This window comes from Chelonoidis abingdonii, chromosome 6 (assembly GCF_003597395.2).
Source record: "Chelonoidis abingdonii isolate Lonesome George chromosome 6, CheloAbing_2.0, whole genome shotgun sequence".
In the NCBI taxonomy this organism is placed as follows: Eukaryota; Metazoa; Chordata; order Testudines; family Testudinidae; genus Chelonoidis; species Chelonoidis abingdonii.
Window position 1 is genome coordinate 62,791,532 of NC_133774.1, and position 22,996 is coordinate 62,814,527.

Sequence of the window (22,996 nt, forward strand, 5' to 3'; positions counted from 1 at the left end):
TGCAGCAGATAAACAAACCAGCCCGGCCTGCCAGGGGCTTTCCCTGAACAAGCGGCAGACCGGCTTTGAGAAAGCTCTGCTCTACAACATTGATATGTGGCTGCATTCAGGGCTGCTCTGGGGCTTCCCAGCACAGAGATACTTTCTACATTTCTTGCTTCCTGGAACGCATATGAAATGCTAAAAACTGATTGAAACTGATGGATGGCCTTTAGCTTTGCCTTGAGATATCAGCTCTTCTAACCAGTTTTTCTCAAATATCTTGTATTTTCAGTAGTTATTGCCTAAATATGTTATAGTGTTTTTTAAACTTTTTCTGTTGTTTCAACCAGTTATAATCAGAGCCCTTTGTATTGTGAAATTCTGTGACTACAAACTTTCCCATATTATACAACATTTAATAAAAGTTGGGCTTCAGAATCCAAGATTTTATTTTAATATGTTTCATGCTCTTATTGTTGAGGCAGAAACCTTTCACATATGAACTAAGTGAAACGAATGTAGTGCTGTCTGTCTGAGTCCAGGAACTGAAACAGTAGCTCTGAGAGGAACTGATTCATTCATCTCCCTGAAGTATTCACACTGAAACCTACCTCATTGTAGATAATGGCCCTGATTCAGAAAAGCACAGAGGCCCCATACTGGCAACAAAGGAAAACTGACCGGCTCTCCACTAGCAATGATGAGAGGGTTAAGGAGAGCCTGTGGACCCAGTTGATGCTGCCCTGTTGCACTTGCACCCAGTGCAGCCAATATCTGGCATGGAAAGGGGAACTAAAAGGAGAAGAACCAACCCAATTCAGTGCTGACCCGGGAAGCCTGGTTCAAGCTGAGAGCTTAGAGCAACTTGCTACCTGGGTGAACCCTTTGGTGAATGGAACAGCTAGGTCCAGGAAAACTAACAAAAAAGGACTAGCTATTCAGAGCAGGAGAGCAAGGATCCTCCTGACAACCCCATGCATGACCCTGATTCTGAGATCACTGTCTTCCTTTTTGTTTTGGAGTCTGACACACCAGAAAAGTTAGTACTTAAGCATGCCGTAGCCAGAGAGCTAAGGCACCACAATACCAAATCTGTGAGAGGTGATGTCTGTGGACCCACAGAAGGGGTTAGTCGTGTTCTGATGGTCAACATGCTTAACGTTAAACTTATGAAAAGTCCCACTGAAGTCAAGGGATCAGCTTGAAATTTAACACATGCTTAAGTCCTTTGCAGTTTTGGGGCCTTTCTGAGTAAGGCGCATTATTTTTACAATCAATAAAAATGTTACTTTTCTAGGAGAAGATACTAAGTTTAGTGATTGTGCTGTGCTTAGCACAGTGGAACCTTGGCCCATGATTGGGGCTTCTAAGCAGTGTCACAAAAGATTGTTTTATTTTTGAGTGCAGTTATTTTTTGTACAGAATTCTACATTTGTAAGTTGAACTTTCATGATAAAGAGATTGCATTATAGTACTTGTATGAGGTGAATTGAAAAATACTATTTCTTTTTTGTTTTTTACAGTGCAAATATTTGTAATAAAAATAATAATATAAAGTGTGCACTGTACACTTGGATTTTTTATTGTCATTGAAATCAATATATTTGAAAATGTAGAAAAACATCCAAAAATATATAACAAATTTCAATTGGTATTCTATTGTTTAACAGTGCAATTAAAACTATGATAAAGGGAAATTAATTTTTTTAGTTTATCATGTAAGTTAACTGTGATAAATTGACAGCCCTAATAATAATATTAATACTTTGTACCAGGGGCAGACAACCTATGACATGTGTGCCGATTTTCAGTAGCAGTTACACTGACTGGGTCCTGGCCACCGGTCCGGGGGGCTCTGCATTTTAATTTAATTTTAAATGAAGCTTTTATTTATCTTTTATTATAGACTTCTAAAAACATTGAAATGTATTACTGGCACGCAAAACCTTAAATTAGAGTGAACAAATGAAGACTCTGTACACCACTTCTGAAAGGTTCCTGACCCCTGCTTTGTACTTTTATAACATGTTCCATAGCATCCTCCATCCAAAGATCTCAACATACATTAATTAAGATTTGCAGTCCCGTGGGTCATGTAGAAATGTTGTTATGCTCATTGCACAGATAAGAAAACTGAAGTCCAGAGAGGTAAAATGATTTGTTTAAATTCACACAGTAGGTCAATAATAGAGCAGGGAGTAGAATCTAGGTCTCCTGACTCTTTGCTACATGATCTAATATTTATTTACAGTGTCACCTGAAACTGAGAACAGACGTTCGCATCGCACTATTGTCGCAAGGGTCACAAGATATTTACGTGCCAGATGCACTAAAGATTCAGATCTCCATTCATGCTTTGCCAACCATTCCAGAAGATATGCTTCCTTGCTGATGATGCGTTCTGCTTGATAACAATCCAAAGCAGTGCGGGCTGACGTATTTTCATTTTCATCATCTGAGTCAGATGCCACCAACAGAAGGTTGATTTTTCTTTTTTGGTGGTTTGGGTTCTGTAGTTTCCGCATTGGAATGTTGTTCTTTTAAGACTTCTGAAAGCGTGCTCCACACCTTGTCCTGCCCAGATTTTGGAAGGCACTTCAGATTCTTAAACCTTGGGTCAAGTGCTGTAGCTATCTTTATAAATCTCACATTGGTACCTTCTTTGCATTTAGTCAAATCTGCAGTGAAAGTGTTCTTAAAACAAACAACATGTGCTGGGTCATCATCCGAGATTGCTATAACATTAAATATATAGCAGAATGTGGGTAAAACAGCAGGAGAAATACAATTCTCCCCCTAGGAGTTCAGTCACAAATTTAATTAATGTATTCTTTTTTAACAAGTATCATCAGCATGGAAGCATGTCCTCTGGAATGAAGGCCGAAAAATGAAGGGCCATAGAAATGTTTAGCATATCTGGCATGTAAATACCTTGCAATGCCAGCTACAAAAGTGCCATGCGAATGCCTGTTTTCACTTTCAGGTGACATAAATAAGAAGCGGGTAGCCTTATCTCCTGTAAATGTAAACAAACTTTTTTGTCTGAGCAATTGGCTGAACAAGAAATAGGACTGAGTGTATTTGTAGGCATTAAAGTTTTACATTGTTTTGTTTTTGAGTGCAGGTTTTTTTTGTACATAATTCTAAATTTGTAAGTTCAACTTTCATAATAAAGAGATTGCACTACTTGTACAGTATTTGTTTGAGGTGAATTGAAAAATACTATTTCTTTTTCATTTTTACAGTGCAAATATTTGTAATAAAAAATAAATAGAAAGTGAGCACTGTACACTTTTTCTGTGTTGTAACTGTAATCAATGTATTTGAAAATGTAGAAAACACCCAAAAATATTTAAATAAATGGCACTTTTATTGTTTTACTGCACAATTAATCATGTGATTAATCACAATTAATTTTTTTAATCACTTGACAGCCCTAGTTGTTGTTCTGGAAATGCGTTGACAGGCATTTGTTCCTGACTTGCTTTTTTTCAGCTATGTGGAGTGGCCTCTTCACTCATTTAACAGAATCTTGGAATAACTTCAAAGGTTTAGATCCAAATTATACAACATGGATGGACCTGATGCAAAAGCATGGCTACCGAACTCAGAAATATGGGAAACTAGATTATACTTCGGGACATCACTCAGTGAGGTAGGCAAAGGATATATTCCTCTCTGGTATGGCATCTATAAATGTGATTAATCATGAAACAACAGATTGACCATGACTTATGGTTTTCAATTAAAATGTAGCGTTGATCTTTTTAAAAGAAATTCTGTTAGAATTGTATGAAGGCTCCAGTCCTGCAAAATGTTAGGCCCAGGCATACAGTTCCTCCCATGAACAGTCACACTGAGACAAGTAAGGGTATGAGGGCAGCGAATGACCTTTATGCCTGTCACAGATGCAAATAATTATACTTAAGAAATCTCAATTTATGTATCTCTGATTTTGCCCATTTGGATACAGTCTGTTTTTAATATTTTTTTAAAACAGCTTCATAACAAGATTGCAGTGTAGCTAGCCCAAAATAATTTGATTTCATTGTGATTCTCATGAAAATTCATCCATAAATCCTAAACATGTTCTGCTAAATTTTATGCAATATATTTATTCATTTTAATTGGCAAAGTCAGCTTTATTTCAGTTCTTTGTATAGGTCAATTTCATTTTGTTATGGTAAATTAAAATAAAATGCATTATTTAGTACAGAGCACTAATTACAATTTTCGTAGCTTTACTTGGTAAACCAGGAACCAGTACTTCAAGATGATAAAGGCATAATCCATTTCCATTAAATTCTGTCTGAATTTTCTACAAGAAGGATGACTCATTTAACTGAATCACGCAAAAGGCTAAAAAGATTTTAAAGTCCGTTCATTTTATTTTTTCTGATTTAATTACAATTTTCAATTTTTTTATTTAACAAACCAAAGATATTTTAGGTGCCAACATAAAAAACAAGTACAAAAATTTCCATATATTCCGAGCACATGGATTTTTATACTATATATCCAAATGAATTAATAAATAAAAATGAAAGGGAAAAAGGCAGGGGGAAAGAGATGGAGAGGAGAGGGAATACAGAAGAAGGGTATAGATTTATCTCCTGTCTTTCTTTCAGGCATCCTGCATGGATTTTTAGTTGACCAGTTCTAGGAAATTGTCCCAAATAGACTCAGCTTTTTCTAGGGCTTGCTATCTATTGTGTGTGATGGTGTGGACTAGGTCCAGCGGTGCTGTGCTGGAGGCCTCAGGGTCCTGAACTCATGTCCCAGGAAGAGAGAGGAGAGGAGTCCTCCAAGCAACCTAGAGTGGCTGCAGGGGAAGCAGCCAATCAGAGAGGCTGCAGGGAACAGCCAGTCAGGGCCTAGGAGAGCCATATAAAAAGAGCTGCAGCGACAGTCAGTTCCTTGCTGGAGCCAGAGAAGTGCAGGGGATGCTCCTGGCTGGCCAAAGGGAACTGCAGCACCGTGGACAGCTCAGTGCTGGCAAGGACCAGGGGTGAGAGAAAGAACTGGCTGTCTGCTGGGCCTGAAGATAAAAGATCCCTGAGGTAAGGGTGACGCTTTGGTGAAGGCTGGGGCTATGGGGAAGTGGCCCAGGGAATTGAAAGCAGTTTTATTAAAGGGACATGGTGGCAAATGGGTACTATTCTTAGGGTCCCTGGGAAGGGACCTGGAGTAGTGGGCAGGCCCAGGTTTCCACTCACTCCCCACCCCACCCCCAGCCATTAGGGAAGTGGCCTACAGTTGGACAGCAATAACCCCAAACGAGGGATCTGAACTGCTAAGAGGCCCAGCCAGAGAGCTGAGGCCAGAACAGACTAGAGAGAGCAAAACCATTGCTCCCAGGGAGGAAGTCCTGAGGGTATGGCTCAATACCAGGGTTGGGACTGTTTAAAGACTACAGACATACCAGACCAGAAGGAGGTTCTTGTGAGCGGTGGGTGCCACACTATTACAGATACCTTCCTTTGCAGCCAGGTCTGCCAGTCCATTAAACCTCCTGGGGGGAAAAATGTGGGGGAAAGGAACAGATTTATTTTTCCAGTGTAACAAAATTTGACCTCTCATAGCCAGTACAATTCTATGTAGCCATTCCCTTTGATGTAGTTATAGCCTCCATTTGCTGGGTATCTGATCCAGTACAGTATGCAGATGTCAGCTTTAAGGTCAAGTAACAACTCTAGGATCTTATTAATTCTGGTTCTAATACCATCCCAGAAGCTGGAAACAAAAGGACATGATCAAAACATATGCATGCTGACTCCTTTAACAGCCCTCCCCCACAGACACACACACCTCAACATTGATCACTGAGGATAGCTTTAACTTTGTGAAGTGTTTGGGGAAACCAGTGAATCCTAAACAGGATTTTTTATTGAAGGAGACTTAATTGGAGGTCCAAGGTTGCTTCTTTAATCTCTCATATTGTTCTATTTCACTGTGGGGTAAGATATTATTGCCAATTCTTTGTTCCATTTTTGTATCACTGCATCTATATTAACTCTGTGGTGGGTCATTAGGAATCATCTAGTGTAGCTGACAGTCTGGAGAAATAGTATTATTCTTTACAAAATTTGGCAAGTTCTGACGCTTCAGGCGATGCAAATTCCTCTGGGCCGAACTGTAAGAGGAACAAGTGACAAATTTGAATATGTTGCCATATTACAGTACTTGATAGGTTATATTATAGTTAGAGAGAAATTAAATGGTGTGATCTGGTCCTCTGATATTAACTGGGATATAGATAGTATGCGGCATTCCATCCACATTATCTTCTTCCATGCCCAGTTTGTAGCATGGGATTCTCCCAGATTGGAATTCTATACATGAGATGAAAGATAGAATTTGTGTTGGTGAGCTTAGTTGGTCCATATGTCCTTTCGTCACACAGCAGCCATGCTAATGTTTCTAATCCTGTTGTGTTGAAGGCTGACTAGCCTTACTGTTGCATGCTCCATCTGTGAAAGGGAGATGTGAGAGAGGAGGGGGAATTTAGCAAATTACATAAATATAGCTGCATCAGTCTCAAAGGAGGCTGTCTGTTCATCAGTTTTGCTAGAATATGATCACTGAAATCATTTGCCCAGCATGAAAGAGCTTGAGAGATATTAGGATTGAAGGTCACTTCAGGCAGATTGTATTTCTTCCTTGGTAGATTGCCCAGAAGCTGTTTCCCTATAGGCTGACTAGAGTCTGTGCTGGGCCTTGCCTCAATGCCTGCTTGAACCTAAATATCTGAAATATTTGGGTGCAGGAGGGAGCAAACCAGAAAAGTTTTTGCTAGTATTGAGATGTTTTAAATCTCCCCAAGTCCCAGGAAAATTTTAAATATGGTAATATGTTTCAAAGTACATTCAGTGAGAGTATCTATTGTTGCTGCAAAATTTTTCTGTGAAAAAGCCATGAAAAACAGCAAAAATTTTAAGGAACTAAACATCTTTCACAATGATAGTCATAATATGACATAAATAGATGGAGTAGATAAAAGTGTTACTGTGGCTTCTCCAAGTACATATAAAAACTGCCTGTTTTGCAGTTTTTAATATGATACGCTATTTTTCTAGTTTCTGATTATGTCCACTGTCAAAATGTTTAATGGTGCTAGCACTGAGGTTTCTCTTTCTTTTCTACTAAACTATTATCTCAGATTTTCTCTACCCTTCACTCCCTTCCCTATCTGAAATGAGTAATCAGATGTTGAAAGGAGACTTTGGTAATTATTAATACTTAGCATTTACACAGCAGTTTTCATCTTCCAAGTGCTTTACAGACATTACTAGATTATAGACTAATCCTCATCTGAAGTAGGTAACCCATTTTACAGATGAAGAAATGCAGGCTTTTCAAAGTTCAGGTTCTACACTGGAAAGAAAGGGTGATCCTGAATGAAGAATCTACAGCAAAATCTTATGTTGCCAATGAGAACTTTCTTTAGTGAATTGAGTCAGTAATACATTGTATGTAAATTTATCTTATAAATGCAGTCTCTACCTTTGTGACTCTTTACATAACTTGTCATCTGAACTATGAATATATGTGCCCTACTGTATCTTCAGGTTTTATCATTACAGAACTTCTGATGAATTTGTCTTTCTTTTTCAGTAAGAAATAGATGCACAGACAGCATGTGTAACAATAATCTACTTGTAAAAGGATTAAAAAAAATCCCTTTTTCATTTTTGGTTCTTAATACTGGTTTATGTGTATGATTTAAATCCTCACTGCCATGTTAAGAGCTGTAAAACTAATTATAAAGGAAGAAAACCATTTACATATGTTTGTATTTTTGTAGGTTAAAGATGTGCATCGCTAACTTGTTGAGTACTGTGGTTATTCGTACTTTTTAAAAAGCATAGCTGATCTTAACTGTATACAAATACCTCAAATGCACCTTCACATAATCTTTCTTTGAGAAAGCAATGGGTCAGAGTTTGTGCTAGGTAATGCAAGAAATAAATGGTTATGTGGGTGATTCATTCTTTTGCAAGCATGTCTAGAATAAAATTATTTAAGGCAAGTGCAAATTACTTTGAAAGATGAAAATTTTCTGCATGGCTACATAAAGAGAGCCAGGACCAGATTCTGCCCCTCATCTTTCCCCTTTGTGCCACTCTTGGGTAGAGGCATCTCCACCTGTAATGCAAGTGGAATTACCCATTCTAAATCCAACCTCTTGGTTCCTGTCCCTGGAGGAGAAAGTGCTTTGAAGTCCAAGTGATCTCCAACCAGCGTAATGGGCTCCTAAGAGAATGTTGCAAGATAGAGTATTCCCGGGGCTGCTCTAATTTACGCTAATTCATGATAGAGGTTAAATGGTTTTCTAGCTTCCCACAAGATTATCGGAGCACAAAAGTGGCTATGGTGAAGAAAACTTGGTCAGACCCACAGATCTGGGCTCCAAATTTAACACTGAATCCCTGTTCTTGCTCCCAGAGCCAAAAGCTTCAGGAAGATTTGGGTCTCGTTCCAAAGGCTTGAAAGGGTGTAAAATGAATAAAATAGGTGATCCTCATCACTATTACAGATGATCCTTTACACTGTTACAGGGCCAGATTAAGGTAATTAGGGCTCCCATATCTTCTCCCCCCACCAACACATACACACAGCAGAAAGGAGTAACCCTCCCACCCTAGAGAGAGAGAGAGTGGTTTGGAGCCCCCTTAACACCAGAGGAGCATTAGCTGGAGGCCTCTTCCCCTGGGAACAGCATGGTCAGGGGAGGGCCTGAATACTTACCTCAACAGCCCAAGTTTATCTGCCTCAGTGGTAGGGTGAGCAGGCACACTGAATTTTTCTCCTTCTGCCATACAGTCTTGTGTTGTGGTGTTGATGAAACACCCCCAAGGCAATGGATCTTGGAGTTGATATTCCATATTGATACACAGGGAAATTCACAGCTCTGAGATGCTGTTTCAGGGTGACCAGATTTGGGCAGATGTCACTACACTGGTTACAGTTAGGTCACATATTCAAGCTTTTTTTGGTAGCCATTAGGATTAGTAACTTTTTTATGAAAATTGAGGGTCTGATGTAATAACATGGCTCAAGGGGCCATAGACATAGACCTATAGTGCCTGTGCCTCAATCTACCTGTTTGGAATTCCTCCTTCTCTAAGGGAAAGAAATGAATTTGTGTTAACCTGCTGCCAGTAGAACTATTTTAGTATAATCCTTTCAAATTCTGTTTGATTTCCAGATTTGTTTACTGTAGTATGGAAACAACCTAGAAAAGTTGAATGACAGTTTGACTAGATAGCTGACTAAAGTTTGGATAAGGGAGAAATTTTAATTCTCTGTGGTGGAAAAAATCATGGAGCAAAAAATATTAATTTGTTGCTTTTACTTTCTGCCTTGCTCCACAATCCGTTATGAAATTTCATCGCTGCTTGTTCTGTACAGCTAAATAAACCCTAAAATGCTCAGGTTTGTCTAGAACAGTTAAGAAGCCAACATACTTAAATTTATTTAAGAAAAAGAAAGCAAGCAAAACTGATATACAGAGGAGATTATTATTAATTTGTATATTATCATGTATTTACATGATTGTTTAGTCACCCAGAGCTGAATTTTCAGGAGCTCGAGGTAGATTCAGTAGTAATACAAAATATTATACAACCAATGGTTCTGCACTGACAGACTTGAGTAACATAGTGGTGAATCAAGCTTAGTGATTTTAGTCAGTGTTTATCTTTATGGTTTATGCCCTGAACCTGCTATGCCGAAAGCCTTTTGCAAGTTACTGAGCCTTCTCAGATTTCTATTTAGTGGGAGTTGAGGGGGATCAGCACTTCACAGGATCAAACCCTTACTGTTGCTTGAACAAAAGTGGGTGGGCGTTGAGAATAAATGAAAACAAATACATGGTGAGTCAGCCTTTTTTAGTGTATACATTAGTGGAATGTTAAAATTTAATACATTTCTCTCTAACTGAAAACTAAAAAAAACTCATAATTTTTTATTAGAGAACAATGTGTCTCATTCTAATTGCATCTATGTAGACATTTAAAAAGTCTAATTAGCCAATTAAATAATCTATAAATAGTGTGGAATAGATATAAGGAAGGTTACTGTTGCATGTTGAGTTAATTAGCGCAGTCCTGTTGCTTTGGTTTCCTGGTAAAGAGAAGGCTTGCAAAGAGAAACAGAGTTGTCCTCTCAGTATGTGATGTATGACTGTTAGGCTCAATAGAGATATGGATATTTCAAAAATATAGATTTGATCCATACAACATGCAGTTGCTTCAGTTTTGAACTACAGAGCAAGAGTTTGCCCTAAACATATATCTAGGTTTGGCAGAATTTGATTTTTGTATATAATTTTTATGGATATCAATGTTTACTTTTAAACTTTTTTTTCAATATTTATCTATTTAAATTTTCACAGTTGTGGGAAGTTTATTGCCCCGCCCCGCCGCCGCATAATATTTAAAGACAGTAGAGGTTGAGATTCAAAAAGTTAAAGCTTTATAACTGTTAAAACAGAAATTGTCAACATCACAAGTCAAAATATACAAAGTAAATACCCTTAAATCAAACTCTGAGTTCTCAAGCAGTATTTTTGTTTTACTTTGCCTGGTTGTAAATGTTGATTACCATCAATGGAAGTATTTTTTCAGTGTTTTGTGTATGTATGGTGAAGTCGACATTTACCAACATTTACCGATTAAAAATCTAATCCTTCCAAGCCTACACATATCTATTAACTGACACTTACCTGACAAAGAATATGGGCTGTTAATTTTTTTTAATAAAATACCAGGAAAACTAACTTCCATTTGTCCTAGGAAACTGTTGCAGTTAGGGCATTGATAAGAAAAAATAATCTTTGCAAATGTGAAGTTTCTATTTCTTAAATGTGCAGGAAGTATGTGATCAGATACAACCATATTAAATGGTTTAATATGATTGCATCATAGCATGATCCTGGAAGCTACCAGGCATCTCTCACTGTTGCATGATTAATCAGATTTGAGGAGTATGGCTAATAGAAGTATATACAAATAAAGGGCCAGCTCTTCTGTAGCTGTAACTCAGCATAGCTCCCTTGAAATTAACAAAGCTGTGCCAGATTACACCAGCTGAAGATTGGTTGCAGAATAATCATAGGACTGGAAGGGACCTTGAGAGGTCATCAAGTCCAGTCCCTTGCACTCATGGCAGGAATAAGTATTCTCTAGAGTCTAGACCATCTGTGACAAGTGTTTGGAGATTTTTAAGAGCAGGTTAGACAATGATGGAGATTCCACAACCTCTCTAGGCAATTTATTCTCGTGCTTAACCACCCTGATAGTTAGGAAGCTTTTCCTAATGTCCAACCTAAACCTCCCTTGCTGCAATTTAAGCCCATTGCTTCTTGTCCTATCCTCAGAGGTTAAGAAGAACAGTTTTTCTCCTTCCTCCTTGTAACAACTTTTTATGTACTTGAAAACTGTTATGTCCCCTCTCAGTCTTCTCTTTTCCAGACTAAACAAATCCAACTTGTTCAGTATTCCCTCATAGGTCAGGTTTTCTAGACCTTTTATTTGTTGCTCTTCTCTGGACTTTCTCCAATTTGTCCATATCTTTCCTGAAATGTGGTGCCCAGAACTAGACACAATACTCCAGCTGAGGCCTAATCAGCGTGGAGTAGAGCGGAAGAATTACTTCTCATGTCTTGCTTACAACATTCCTGCTAATGCATCCCAGAATGATGTTTGCTTTTTTCCAACAGTGTCACGCTGTTGACTCACATTTAGCTTGTGGTCCACTATGACCTGTAGAGCCCTTTCCACAGTACTCCTTCCTAGACCGTCATTTCCCATTTTGTATGTGTGCAACTGATTGTTCCTTCCTAAGTGCAGTACTTCGCATTTGTTCTTACCAAATTTCATCCTGTTTACTTCAGACCATTTCTCCAGTTTGTCCAGATCATTTTGAATTATAATGCTGTCCTCCAAATCACTTGCAACCCCTCCCAGCTTGGTATCATGCGCAAACTTTGTAATATATATGTGCATGTGTAATCTCACTTTTTCAAGTGTAACAACATAACTTTTGGGGAGAGAAAGGGCGTATGAACTTTGATTGTATTACAGCCCTTGAAAGTTATAATACAGAATAATCAGAATATTACATTAAAGGTGAAGTTCACTTGTGTACAAAGGGCTAGCATAAGGCCTGTCCACCATTGTGGGAGCTTAAGTGGGCTACAGGCCTTCTGCTGGGCCTCTGTACAGGGGAGAATTTCATCCTAAATTAACATTTCTTGTTCTTCAGGAGATCACGGTTCACTTCTACTCTCCAGGCCAGCAGGAGGTGGGAATTCTATGGAAACAATGTGTTCTGGACATATGAAGATTCTTCTGGCCAGTTAGGGAGTGGAATTGATTATTGTTATCTCAGCAGTTTTCCCAGATTTACAAGCCCAGAACAAAGGACTGAACTGGGGAGCCATATTTAAATTGTCTGTATAGTAGTTTGTTGTACTGCCACTAGACCACCAGTACAGCCCAGCTTCCTGCAATTTGAAAGTAATACATTGAATTACATACTTAATTTCATAAATACTCTTTAGAATAAAGAGTGTGTGGGTGTGTCTCTACATTTTTTCTTTTGAGAACATTTTCAGGGAAACAGATGTCTTAAAAGATTTTTTTCCTTTGTGGACAATATTTTATTAAATAACATGGTGACAATCAGGGTTCAGATGCCATAAGGGGTCTGAACCCCATAGAATGAACAATCGAATCAACTTGTATACAATGTTATTGTGTATAAATATATCAAGTAAGGTCATTTATGAAGGCTTGTAATGTTCTGAATTTGATGGTCCTTAGGAGATATGTACACAGGTTATGGTTATGAATGTATGCATGTATATAGATGTAGACATTTGTAATTGTAACTAGGATGCAACCACAGCATCACTTCACAGCTGTGTGGGGAAGCTGTCAGGCAAGGAGGGGCACCTCTCAGGCTTGCTATGTCCACAAAACTAACGCCAAGCACCTAGCATTGTACAACCCAGGAAAAGACCATGCTGAACATAAGAGCGGCCATACTGGGTCAGACCAAAGTATTTAGCCCACTTTCCTGTCTTCTGACAGTGGCCAATGCCAGCTGCCCCAGAAGGCATGAACAAAACAAGTAATCATTAAGTGATCCATCCCCTGTCGCCATTCCCAGCTTCTGGCAAACAGAGGCTAGGGACACCATACCTGCCCATCCTGGCTAATACCGATTGATGGATCCTATCCTCCATGAACTTATCTAGTTCTTTTTTGAACACTGTTATAGTCTTGGCCTTCACAATATCCTCTGGCAAAGAGTTTCACAGACTGACTGTGCATTGTGTGAAAAAAGACTTCTTTTTGTTTGTTTTTTAAACCTGCTGCCTGTTAATTTAATTTGGTGACCCCTATTTCTTGTATTATGAGAAGGAGTAAACAACACTTCCTTATTTACTTTCTCCATACCAGTCATGATTTTATAAATGTCAGTCATAACCCCCATTTGTTGTCTCTTTTCCAAGCTGAAAAGTCTCAGTCTTATTAATCTCTCCTAATACGGAATCTGTTCCATACCCCTGATCGTTTTTATTGCCCTTTTCTTAACCTTTTCCAATTCCAATGTATCTTTTTTTGAGATGAGGCAACCACATTTGCATGCAGTATTCAAGATGTGGGCATACCATGGATTCATATAGAGGCAATATGATATTTTCTGTCTTATTATCTATCCCTTTCTTAATGATTCCCAACATTCTGTTTGCTTTTTTGACTGCCGCTACACATTGAGTGGCTGTTTCCAGAGAAATATCCACAATGACTCCAAGATCTTTCTTGAGTGGTAACAGCTAATTTAGACCCTATCATTTTATATGTATAGTTGGGATTATATTTTCCAGTGTGCATTACTTTGCATTTATCAACATTGAATTTCATGTGCCATTTTGTTGCCCAATCACCCAGTTTTGAGAGAGCCTTTGGTAGCTCTTCACAGTCTGCCTGGGACTTAACTATTTTGAGTAATTTTGCCACCTCACCATTTACCCTTTTTTCCAGATCATTTATGAATATGTTGAATAGAACTGGTCCTGGATCATTAAAGTTAATGGAAAGACACTGAAACTAAAAAGAAAACCCCAGTCTTGGCAAAATTAAGGAAGGAGGGAGTTGCCCCTGCTTTGCATAACCATGAATTGCCATAGTCTCAGACCATGAGAGAACAAAAACTGCAAACCTTTTTAAAAGAAAACACGTTTAAAGTAAAGTATATTCAAAAACTGAGGACTAGCATCTAAGCAAGCTGCTGTCTGAAACACTGGATCTTCTCTAAGACAGAGGGCATGTTGGGAAACAGTTCAGCGGCAATAGGTAGGGAGTATTAGAGAAGGGAATTTAACAAATACAGAATCATAAAGCCTGAGATTGTGTCTTCATGTTTATTTTCTGTGTAACTTGTAATAATAAGAAAACATGTACTATTTCATCTTTGAATCTGTGATTTTTCTATTAAATAAACATTTTGTTTATTTTTACCCTAAGCAGGTCTATATTGTGCAATCTTGATGGAGTGTCCCAGCCCAAGTGGACTGATAATGGGGAGGCAGGTTTCCCTTCTTCAGGGATAATGAACCAGAAGGGAAAAGTCTGAGTGTTTTGTTGCTAAGACCTCAGGGAATAGATTTGGGGAGACTCATGACCAGAAAGGCTATTGGGGTCACCCCGCTATCAGTAACTTGCGGGTGGATGTCTGGGTGAGCTGTTAATTCTTATTTTTGGCTACTGGTGTGTGTCAGCTCTGCCAGATTTTCAAGGCAGGTGATGACAGAACCCTTTACAGGTCTGGGTGACTCCCCCCCCCACTCCCCCCCAAAATGTCATGAACACTTTTCTGCTAAAGATCGTGAAATGCTTTAGAAACTTCACCACATGCTTTTGAGGTCATTTAGAGACAGTCTTGTCTGATCCGTGACTCTGTCTCTTCCAGTTCACCAGCGATGCCTGGTTTGATGACTCTTTGGCTGTGCTTTGAATCCAGTGTGGAACATACAGATGGAACACACACCCTGGGCTAATGTACAAATCAAATTTTTAAAATGTTTGTCCTATCATGCTGTGTGCTAACCTTGCTCAGTGACTACATAATTGATGTAAACGTGGTCCTTATCCTCATCTTCATACTGCTTTGTGACCCGCATTATTGCATCATATTTGAAGTAGATTGTACACTTGTTTTGAAGTAGGGGCCGTGCCTTTTTTTTTTCTATGAGCCACTGAACAGAGTTGACCGCTCTGTACTGTGTTATATAGGGATGACAGCACCAAGCACTGAAATGGGTTGGAGCATGGCAGGTGTTTAACAGTGCTCAGCTGAAAACTGTATCCAGTTGTATCTACATGGGAAATGTATGTGGCAGAATGTAACTAAGTTACTTTGAATTTGTCAAGGAAATTGGGACTAAGTGTATTCTTCCAAAAAGAGCCATGACTTTTTAATGACTGACACAGTTCTACATCTTATCCAGTAGACAAGAGTGTCAGTTCTTTGATATTGTGGACAGTGACAGCTGCAGGAAGCCAGTTGCAGCCAGGCCCCTGACTGTCAGGCTCCAGCAGTTAAGAAGGCACTTTGTTTCTGTAACTTCCACATTTGATGTAAGCTCTGTAATGCCACAAGGAGGTCAGGTGTAGGGGAGCTTTAGCTATAGCACACCTCCTTCTACTACTGACTGACTCCTGTCACCCTCAGCTCATCCAATAAGTTCTCCTTCCTGCTTATGCCAGAGATACGCAGCTGGAGTCAAGGCCGACGAAAGGTGGGGGAAGCCAGTACAAATTACTGGGGCCTAGCGGTCCGGAAGGGGGCCCCGGACCCTGCTTCCCTGGCTTCATTGGCCCTGCGTAGATGGTCCACCCTTGCTGGGGGGTCCCAAATTTTTTTTTTACTGGGGCCCAAACCCGCTCTCGGCGACCCTGGCTGGCGTAGGAGACACACATACTGCCGCCTCTACCTTTACACCAACAGAGATCTCTCACACACAGGGGAAATCAGTGACCAGTTTAAGTTCAGTTTGCAGCACCTGAGCATCACAGGAGTTGAACACATTTGGACAGACTCTTCATTGTTACTAACATAAACCATGATGCTTTTCAGCTGTTTGAAAAAATTCAGTATTTGTATCAAAAGGAAATGAGGAAGGTTATAATGTAGGCATTGGTCAAAATTTCCCAATCACCACTGTTGCTTGTCGGATAGCTGTTACCCTTCCATCAAAGTACTGTAGTGACTATGTTTTAGCAATGTTGTATATTTATACTGGAGGGTGCTATAGACATGTAAGAATTTTATTTAAAATATTTCCGTTGGGAACGAAATTACTTGACAGTGGCCTTTTATATGTTTACACTTATACAATAGTAATGATTCCAGCTTTTAAGATTTTCTCTTCATTATTAAGCAACATTATATTTCTGTCCTTTGTCTCTTCATTCATCCACTCTCTAAGTTGCTATCTTTGGAGTACCATCTGTCAGCAAAGGAGGTATGATCCTACTTTCTCATTACGAGTGTTATAAGCAATTGTTTAAGATTCATTTCAAAACTTTTAAATTCTCGTTAGTAACTCTTTTTCCACCTGAACTCTGACATCTGATAATTTAGTCTTTGTTTACAGTTTGTGGATCTCTCATGTCTTCTTTGCAGAGAAGATGACCCCTTTAAACAAATTGCCTGACGTTCTTACTGTGGTTTAATTAAAATTGTATGATGTATTATAGCAGAAAATACATATTTCTGCCTTCAGTTGGTTTGATGCTCCATTAGTATTTACTTCCTTTCAATCTGTGGATAAAATTATAGTTAATGGTGCATTTTATGGGGCACAGAGGTTGCCCCATTTATTTCTCTGCCATTCTTTTTGTTGCTGCAATTCTCTCTCTCTCTCTCTCTCTCTCTCTCTGCCTGAAGATTTGTTTTCCTTTGAGAACTGTCAGTACCTCTCCCCACTGCTCCAATACTAGAGAGTGACCTGTTTCATTCCTTTTCTCCCAAGCCCCAAACTAATTTTATCTGGAGATATATATATGTTTTAAGTTTGATATTACATTGAAAATAGTATACAGTGTGCACAAAAAATCTAAACCATAATTGCACACACCTCTTTGTGCATGCAATGGATGCCTAACCGTACAGTATGCAAGAAGTGAGAGGCAAAAATCAAACTGACCCTTAAGTCCTCCAAACCAACCCCTGGTAGAAGAATTCGTAGTTCTTTTCTTGTTCTATGGAACAGGCAGACTCTCCAGTAGGCATCAAGTCAGGGAAGGAGCAGCTTAACCAAGTTCATACAGCACTTATGTCAGAGCCTTGAGTCAGAGCAACCAAGCTTAGTCAGAAAACAAAGTCTCTAAGGCCCAGGTTCAGCTAGTGTCCCGGGTCCTGCAACCTATAGCATCCAGCTTGGCTTCTCATCCCTTTCTATCTTGCTCAGCTTTCTTTTATTTATATACAGTCCCGGGATAGGGCAGTATGCTTTTTCATTGCCCTCCTGCCTGTTTTGGCCATAAATGGAAGACTGTCCTATAGAGGGGTAGTACTCCTCATCACGCTGATATTTTGAAAATTAGGTTCAATAAATATATTTTCTACTGAGAGAAATCGTGATGATTTGTGATTAATTCAGTTAAGCATAGCAAACATTTGTTTACCTCGAAAATGCAGATAACTACACAAGATTTAAAAAGACCTAAAATTGTTTTGTAGATAAAGGTGAGATACAAAGGTTTTGCTAAAAGATAAAAACTTATTTGTAAAATTCTAAATGAGGAAGAAAAAGTACATGAATGTTCTTTAAAATATAATTGGCACTATACTTTAACAAAACTACATGGCTCAAGTCCTGAGGAATCTGCTACTACATACTTTTTTTATCATTCCTTGAATGACATAAGAAGAACCTGTTTAAAAAGGTTCTTCCTAAGTAAGTTTCTAAGGTGGAGTTGCACTCTCCAGTCTTTGTTTATGATACTTCTGGTGTCATTTCGTTTCTTGTCAGAGTGAGTCCTCTGCAGCTCAGATTTCTCAGGATTTTAGAGATTCAGTAATTGTAATTGTCTGAAAATGTGTCTCAGAACATATTTGATAATGAAACTTGTTTCATTTATGCCTCTTGGGACTCCATTGCCGCCTCCCTCTTTCTCTGATAATTTTATCATCTGGAGTCAGCGGGGTTGCACAAGGAAAGTCAGTAGAGGATTTGGTCCAAAGTGGGAGTGTTACAAAAAGTGGTATCGTAGAATCCAAAATAAAATGGTATGGTTTCAAAAGATGCGTTACTCTAGGTGGTTGAAAGGGTCCAGTAGAAAATAAGTTTACATAATAAAAATTCAAGACTAGATGCAGCAGGTAGAATGAGCAATGAAGCCATAGCAAAAAGTGAAGAGAATCTCTTAAGTGAAGATGTGGCAACAAGGTTTGAAAGTACTGTGTCTATATGTTCATTTGCCAAAGTAGAACTGGGAGGTGGATCAGAGGCAGGGGAAAGAGCCATCTGGCATGAAATGACCAGGAATAAGAAGAAAAGATTCCAAATTGAAAAAATATTAACTAAAGCAATGAATATATAGTTTAGCTTTGGTTATTTGAATCTAATAACACTAATATATAGAAATATGCAAATAAAATGCAGTTGCAAATTTAGAAAGATGTTCTAAAACTGAAAATCTATAACTAAGATTTTAAAACTGAGGTGATGTTACTAGATGTTTAGTGGCAGGAAAAGAGAAGGAAATGCTTTTCACTGAATGCAGTCTTGTATTTTCAGTAACCGTGTGGAAGCTTGGACAAGGGATGTTGATTTCCTGCTCAGACAAGAAGGCAGACCCATGGTGAATCTTACTGGCAACAAGACATTTGTGAGAGTAATGGAAGAAGATTGGCAGAATACTGATAAAGCAGCAAGTTGGATAAGGAGAGAAGCCACTAACTTTAGTCAACCCTTTGTTCTTTACTTGGGATTAAATTTACCACATCCATACCCGTCACCCTCTACAGGGGAAAATTTTGGGTCCTCTACATTTCTAACATCTCCCTATTGGCTTGAAAAGGTATGTGAAAATGTACAGAAATTTAAATCAAAACAAATTTGTAACAGCATTTAGTATGTACAGTACCTTATTTTGCACACTGTGTAACTTACATCAAACTTGGGCTCAGACCCAGTTCTGATATTATAATGCACTTGTAAGTACATCTGTGGATGAGATGTTAAGCACACTTCTTAAGGTTACCCAGGTAGAAGTGAAAAAAGAAGGTGACAACTCCAGTCTCTCTTGGCCAATATTCCCTGACTCAGTAAAACGATTTCAGATTCCAAAAGGAGTATATATTAAACTGGACACTTAATGTTGTTTGCCTGTACACTCCTAGTCTCTAGCTCATTGTTTTGTAAAGCATTTGGTAGCAACTTGGGTACAAGAGATGCTATATAAAATCAAATTGTGTCTGAATTCTGTGCTGACAGGTTGATCTTAACCCAGAATGGCTGCAAAGGTGCTACATCAGTGACCTTGCACAATGTAACTTTTCGTCTTTTCTGTTACCTGATGCTTTGGTTACTAATCTAGCTCTTTCAGTTTTTCATTCTATTGCTAAGAAAAATCTAGATACTTCCATGTGTAAGAAATCAGCAGATACCTTTTTCTCTAGGAGAAGGAATGAACAATTTCTGTTTATCTGCCTCTTGTATTGTCCATAAATGCAGTTTTACTATTGTCACAAAACTCTCTCCATTAGTTACCATGACTCCCACTGCCTAAATGGCAAAGATTTCACACAACCCAGTAACTCAGCAGTAGACTTTGAAGAGACTGCATTTATCTGCCCAGTCTTTACTACTGGGGTGTTGTAAAGTCAGTTTACCTATGTAATATGATGCCCCCCCCCTTACCATAATATCTGATACCCTTTCAAGCATTTAAAAATAAAAATAACAATCACACTCTTTCTTCATTCTTTACCTGGGAAAAAGTAGTTAGATTATTATGACTATTTTTTAATTTTTCAAAAATGTATTGTTTTATTTTGAGTTGTATGTGAGAGCACAATGTTAAGGGAAAGCAAAGTCAATGAGATGTGTTTTTACATTTAGTTTTGAATGCAGGAAGGCCTGTGGTCATTCTGATTTGTTACAGGAGGGAGTTACATAAGCTAGGACCAGCTCCTGTGAAGATTTTTTTTCCTGGTTTTAGGAGCCACCCTCCCCCATTTGTTGACTATTTCATGGTTCCAGCTGAACACAGTTGTCATGGTTATGGAGAAAGACATGGTCTCTCAAGTAGCTAGGAGCAATCTCATGGAGATCTTTGAATATGAGGACAGAGACCTTGAATTAAATTCTATATTCAAGGGGGAGCTACTGCAGAGTGAAGCATCAGCATGATGTTTCTGGTACCCTGTGTTGCTAAGCAGATGGTCTGCTGCATTTTGTAGGGATTGATGCTTTTCCAGGGCACATGGCTTTGTTCCTGGATATGAGTTGCAACAATCCAGCATAGAGATTGTTAATTTAATGGATCACTATGGTCAGGTCGAAGGCCTATAGGAGGAGTTCAATCTTCTGGCCAGTCACAGATGTTGACTTAATGTGAGGGCAGAGGCCTTAAATAATGGGAAATGTTCTAGAAGAACAACCTTGTTTGAGGAACTTCTCTCTCCCCACTGGTATTCCACTCTTGCCTGAATTCAGCGGTATCCAGTTTCTCATTTCATTTAGGCACTGAGAAAACTTGGAGCTGTTGCTGTTTATGTTTGATGTAAAGGAGATAAAGAGCTAGGTGTTGTCAATGTATGCTGCTGGCACTTCAGACCTTGCTGTCTCACCAGCTCTTTTAATGACTTCATATAAATGTTGGATAATATGGGAGAGAATATTAAATTTTGTGGGAGGTGAGGGCTTTGGAGATGTTGGCAGGAATGGCCATAATTTCTCTCAGGTTTGGTCACAGAGGAGGAAGTTAAGGCATTTCAAAGTGTTTCTGTGCCACCCTGTAACCTCTTAAAGGTGGGACTATAGTATGGGGTGGTTAAAGGTACTGACTTCTGAAGAGAGGTCTAACAGGATGAATGTGGATGTACTTCTCTTGTCTATGGACAAGGATTCATTCAACAGAGAATTGCTATCTCTGCAACATGCCCTGGCTTGAAACAATACCATCAGCTGATAGGTGGAGTTGGAGCCTGGTTTTGTTCCCTTCTTAATTAGCCCGATAATAGTGTATTTAATCAAGAAAAGGTAATGGAAATGACATTTCAGTGGCAGCTGTGGGGAGTCTGTAGCACTAGCTAGAGTTTGGGGAACTCTCTCCACTGTTGAACTCTTCTATCTCTGATGCTTCAGCACCCCATCAGCATTAAATACATGAGCAATGGAGACTCCCGATGTACCTTGCTTGTCCTCTATCACAATTTCTGTCAATATTCCCCTACCACTAGGACACATATATACATATTTAGAATCTAAAGTCATTAGAGCCTATGGGGTTTTGTCTATATTGTGGTATTTTCATCAAGAATAAAAAGTAAGTTCTGCTGCTGATGAATTTGTTTCTTAGGATGATATTTACATGCTGCTGTAAATACTCGCTGTACAAGCCCTGACATGTCAGTTTTATTAATTCATTTTGAGGTGCCAAGTGTCACCAGCCCAGTCTCCATTGCCTTCCTAAAATGCATGTAAGCCTCCCAGGACCTGCTACTACATTGTGACCTGGGACTTGTCAATCCTGCCTTCAGCTGTGATTATTAATTAGTAAGATCATGGAAGTTTTAATAAACTTTTTTTACTTTTGTTTTTCAAGTCATAGAGGTTTCACATTGTGTAGTATGTAATTCACAGTTCTAAATATATAATTTAGAAATAAATAATTCTTGAGCAGTAAAAAAAAAAACATCTTAAAATCTGAGTCAAACAGCAATGCTTATTTTTATATTCAGTGTCCAGTTTGCAAATGTGGGTGCCTAAACAGAAACTATCCAGTATAGACCATGGCATTTAAATCGGCACAAGGCATAAAACTGGCCTAAATGCCAATCTGAGCATCCAAATGCCAGAATTTATATATCCAGTATATATTTGAAAATTAGACTACCCATGTGAATTCTTTTTCCAAGATTTCACGCCAGCTCTTCTGGAGATTTTCCCAGAAAGAGTAAATTGCCATGTTGATCTATTTTCCAAGATGACACCTAGTCCTATGGCAGCACATGGTACAACATTTTTCTTGTATGTGATGCTATGCCCACACTTCTGAGATTAGTTACTGAATATAGTTCAAAAAGACTATGTCCTTTATCTTTTTAAGATATCAGCTGGCAGGTCACATGCAGCTGGGTCCTCCTCTAGTTTTCCAGCTGATTTTTGCCAGTGTCCAGGCTCTTCTTTGCAAGATGGTGATTGAATATCTGTAAAAGTATCTAGAAAACAAGGAGAAAGTAGCAGGAATATGTAACAGATAATAAGCAGGTGCTGCATGTACGACAGTTTGAGAATTTCTGATTTAAATTAATGTTTTTCTCAAATCCATTGTAAAAGCATTAAACTCACTTGCCAAAATAATTTAAATTCCTCTTGTTTTTAGGTGACGTATGAAGCCATTAAAATTCCAAAATGGCCTCCTCTTTCAGACATGCACCCAGTAGATTATTATTCTTCTTACACCAAGAATTGCACTGGGAAGTTTACAAGGAAAGAAATCAGAGATATCAGAGCATTTTATTATGCTATGTGTGCAGAGACGGATGCCATGCTTGGTAGGTAATCTTCCAGAATAATAATACAGAAAAGAGATTTGAAGCCATTAGTAGATAACTCTGATCAGGCTAGCCTTTTGTAGAGATACTCAAAGTTATGTGTAAAATAGCTTCCTAGATATTGCATAAATCAGGGGTGGCCAACCTGAGCCTGAGAAGGAGTCAGAATTTACCAATGTACATTTCCAAAGAGCCACAGTAATACGTCAGC

The 22,996-nt window shown here is 38.7% G+C and overlaps 1 protein-coding gene across 2 annotated transcripts in view; it reads left to right on the forward strand.

Moving 5' to 3' along the window:
- Nucleotides 1-22,996, forward strand: part of ARSK (arylsulfatase family member K) — a 44,075-nt gene that overhangs the window by 5,260 nt on the left and 15,819 nt on the right. The window contains exons 3-6 of one of the 2 annotated variants that reach the window (XM_032798707.2): nucleotides 3,478-3,637; nucleotides 16,484-16,519; nucleotides 18,800-19,082; nucleotides 22,614-22,785. In XM_032798707.2, the coding sequence (XP_032654598.2) occupies nucleotides 3,478-3,637; nucleotides 16,484-16,519; nucleotides 18,800-19,082; nucleotides 22,614-22,785 (651 nt within the window). The remainder of the gene's footprint in view (nucleotides 1-3,477; nucleotides 3,638-16,483; nucleotides 16,520-18,799; nucleotides 19,083-22,613; nucleotides 22,786-22,996) is intronic. The other variant, XM_032798708.2, reaches the window with a different exon arrangement.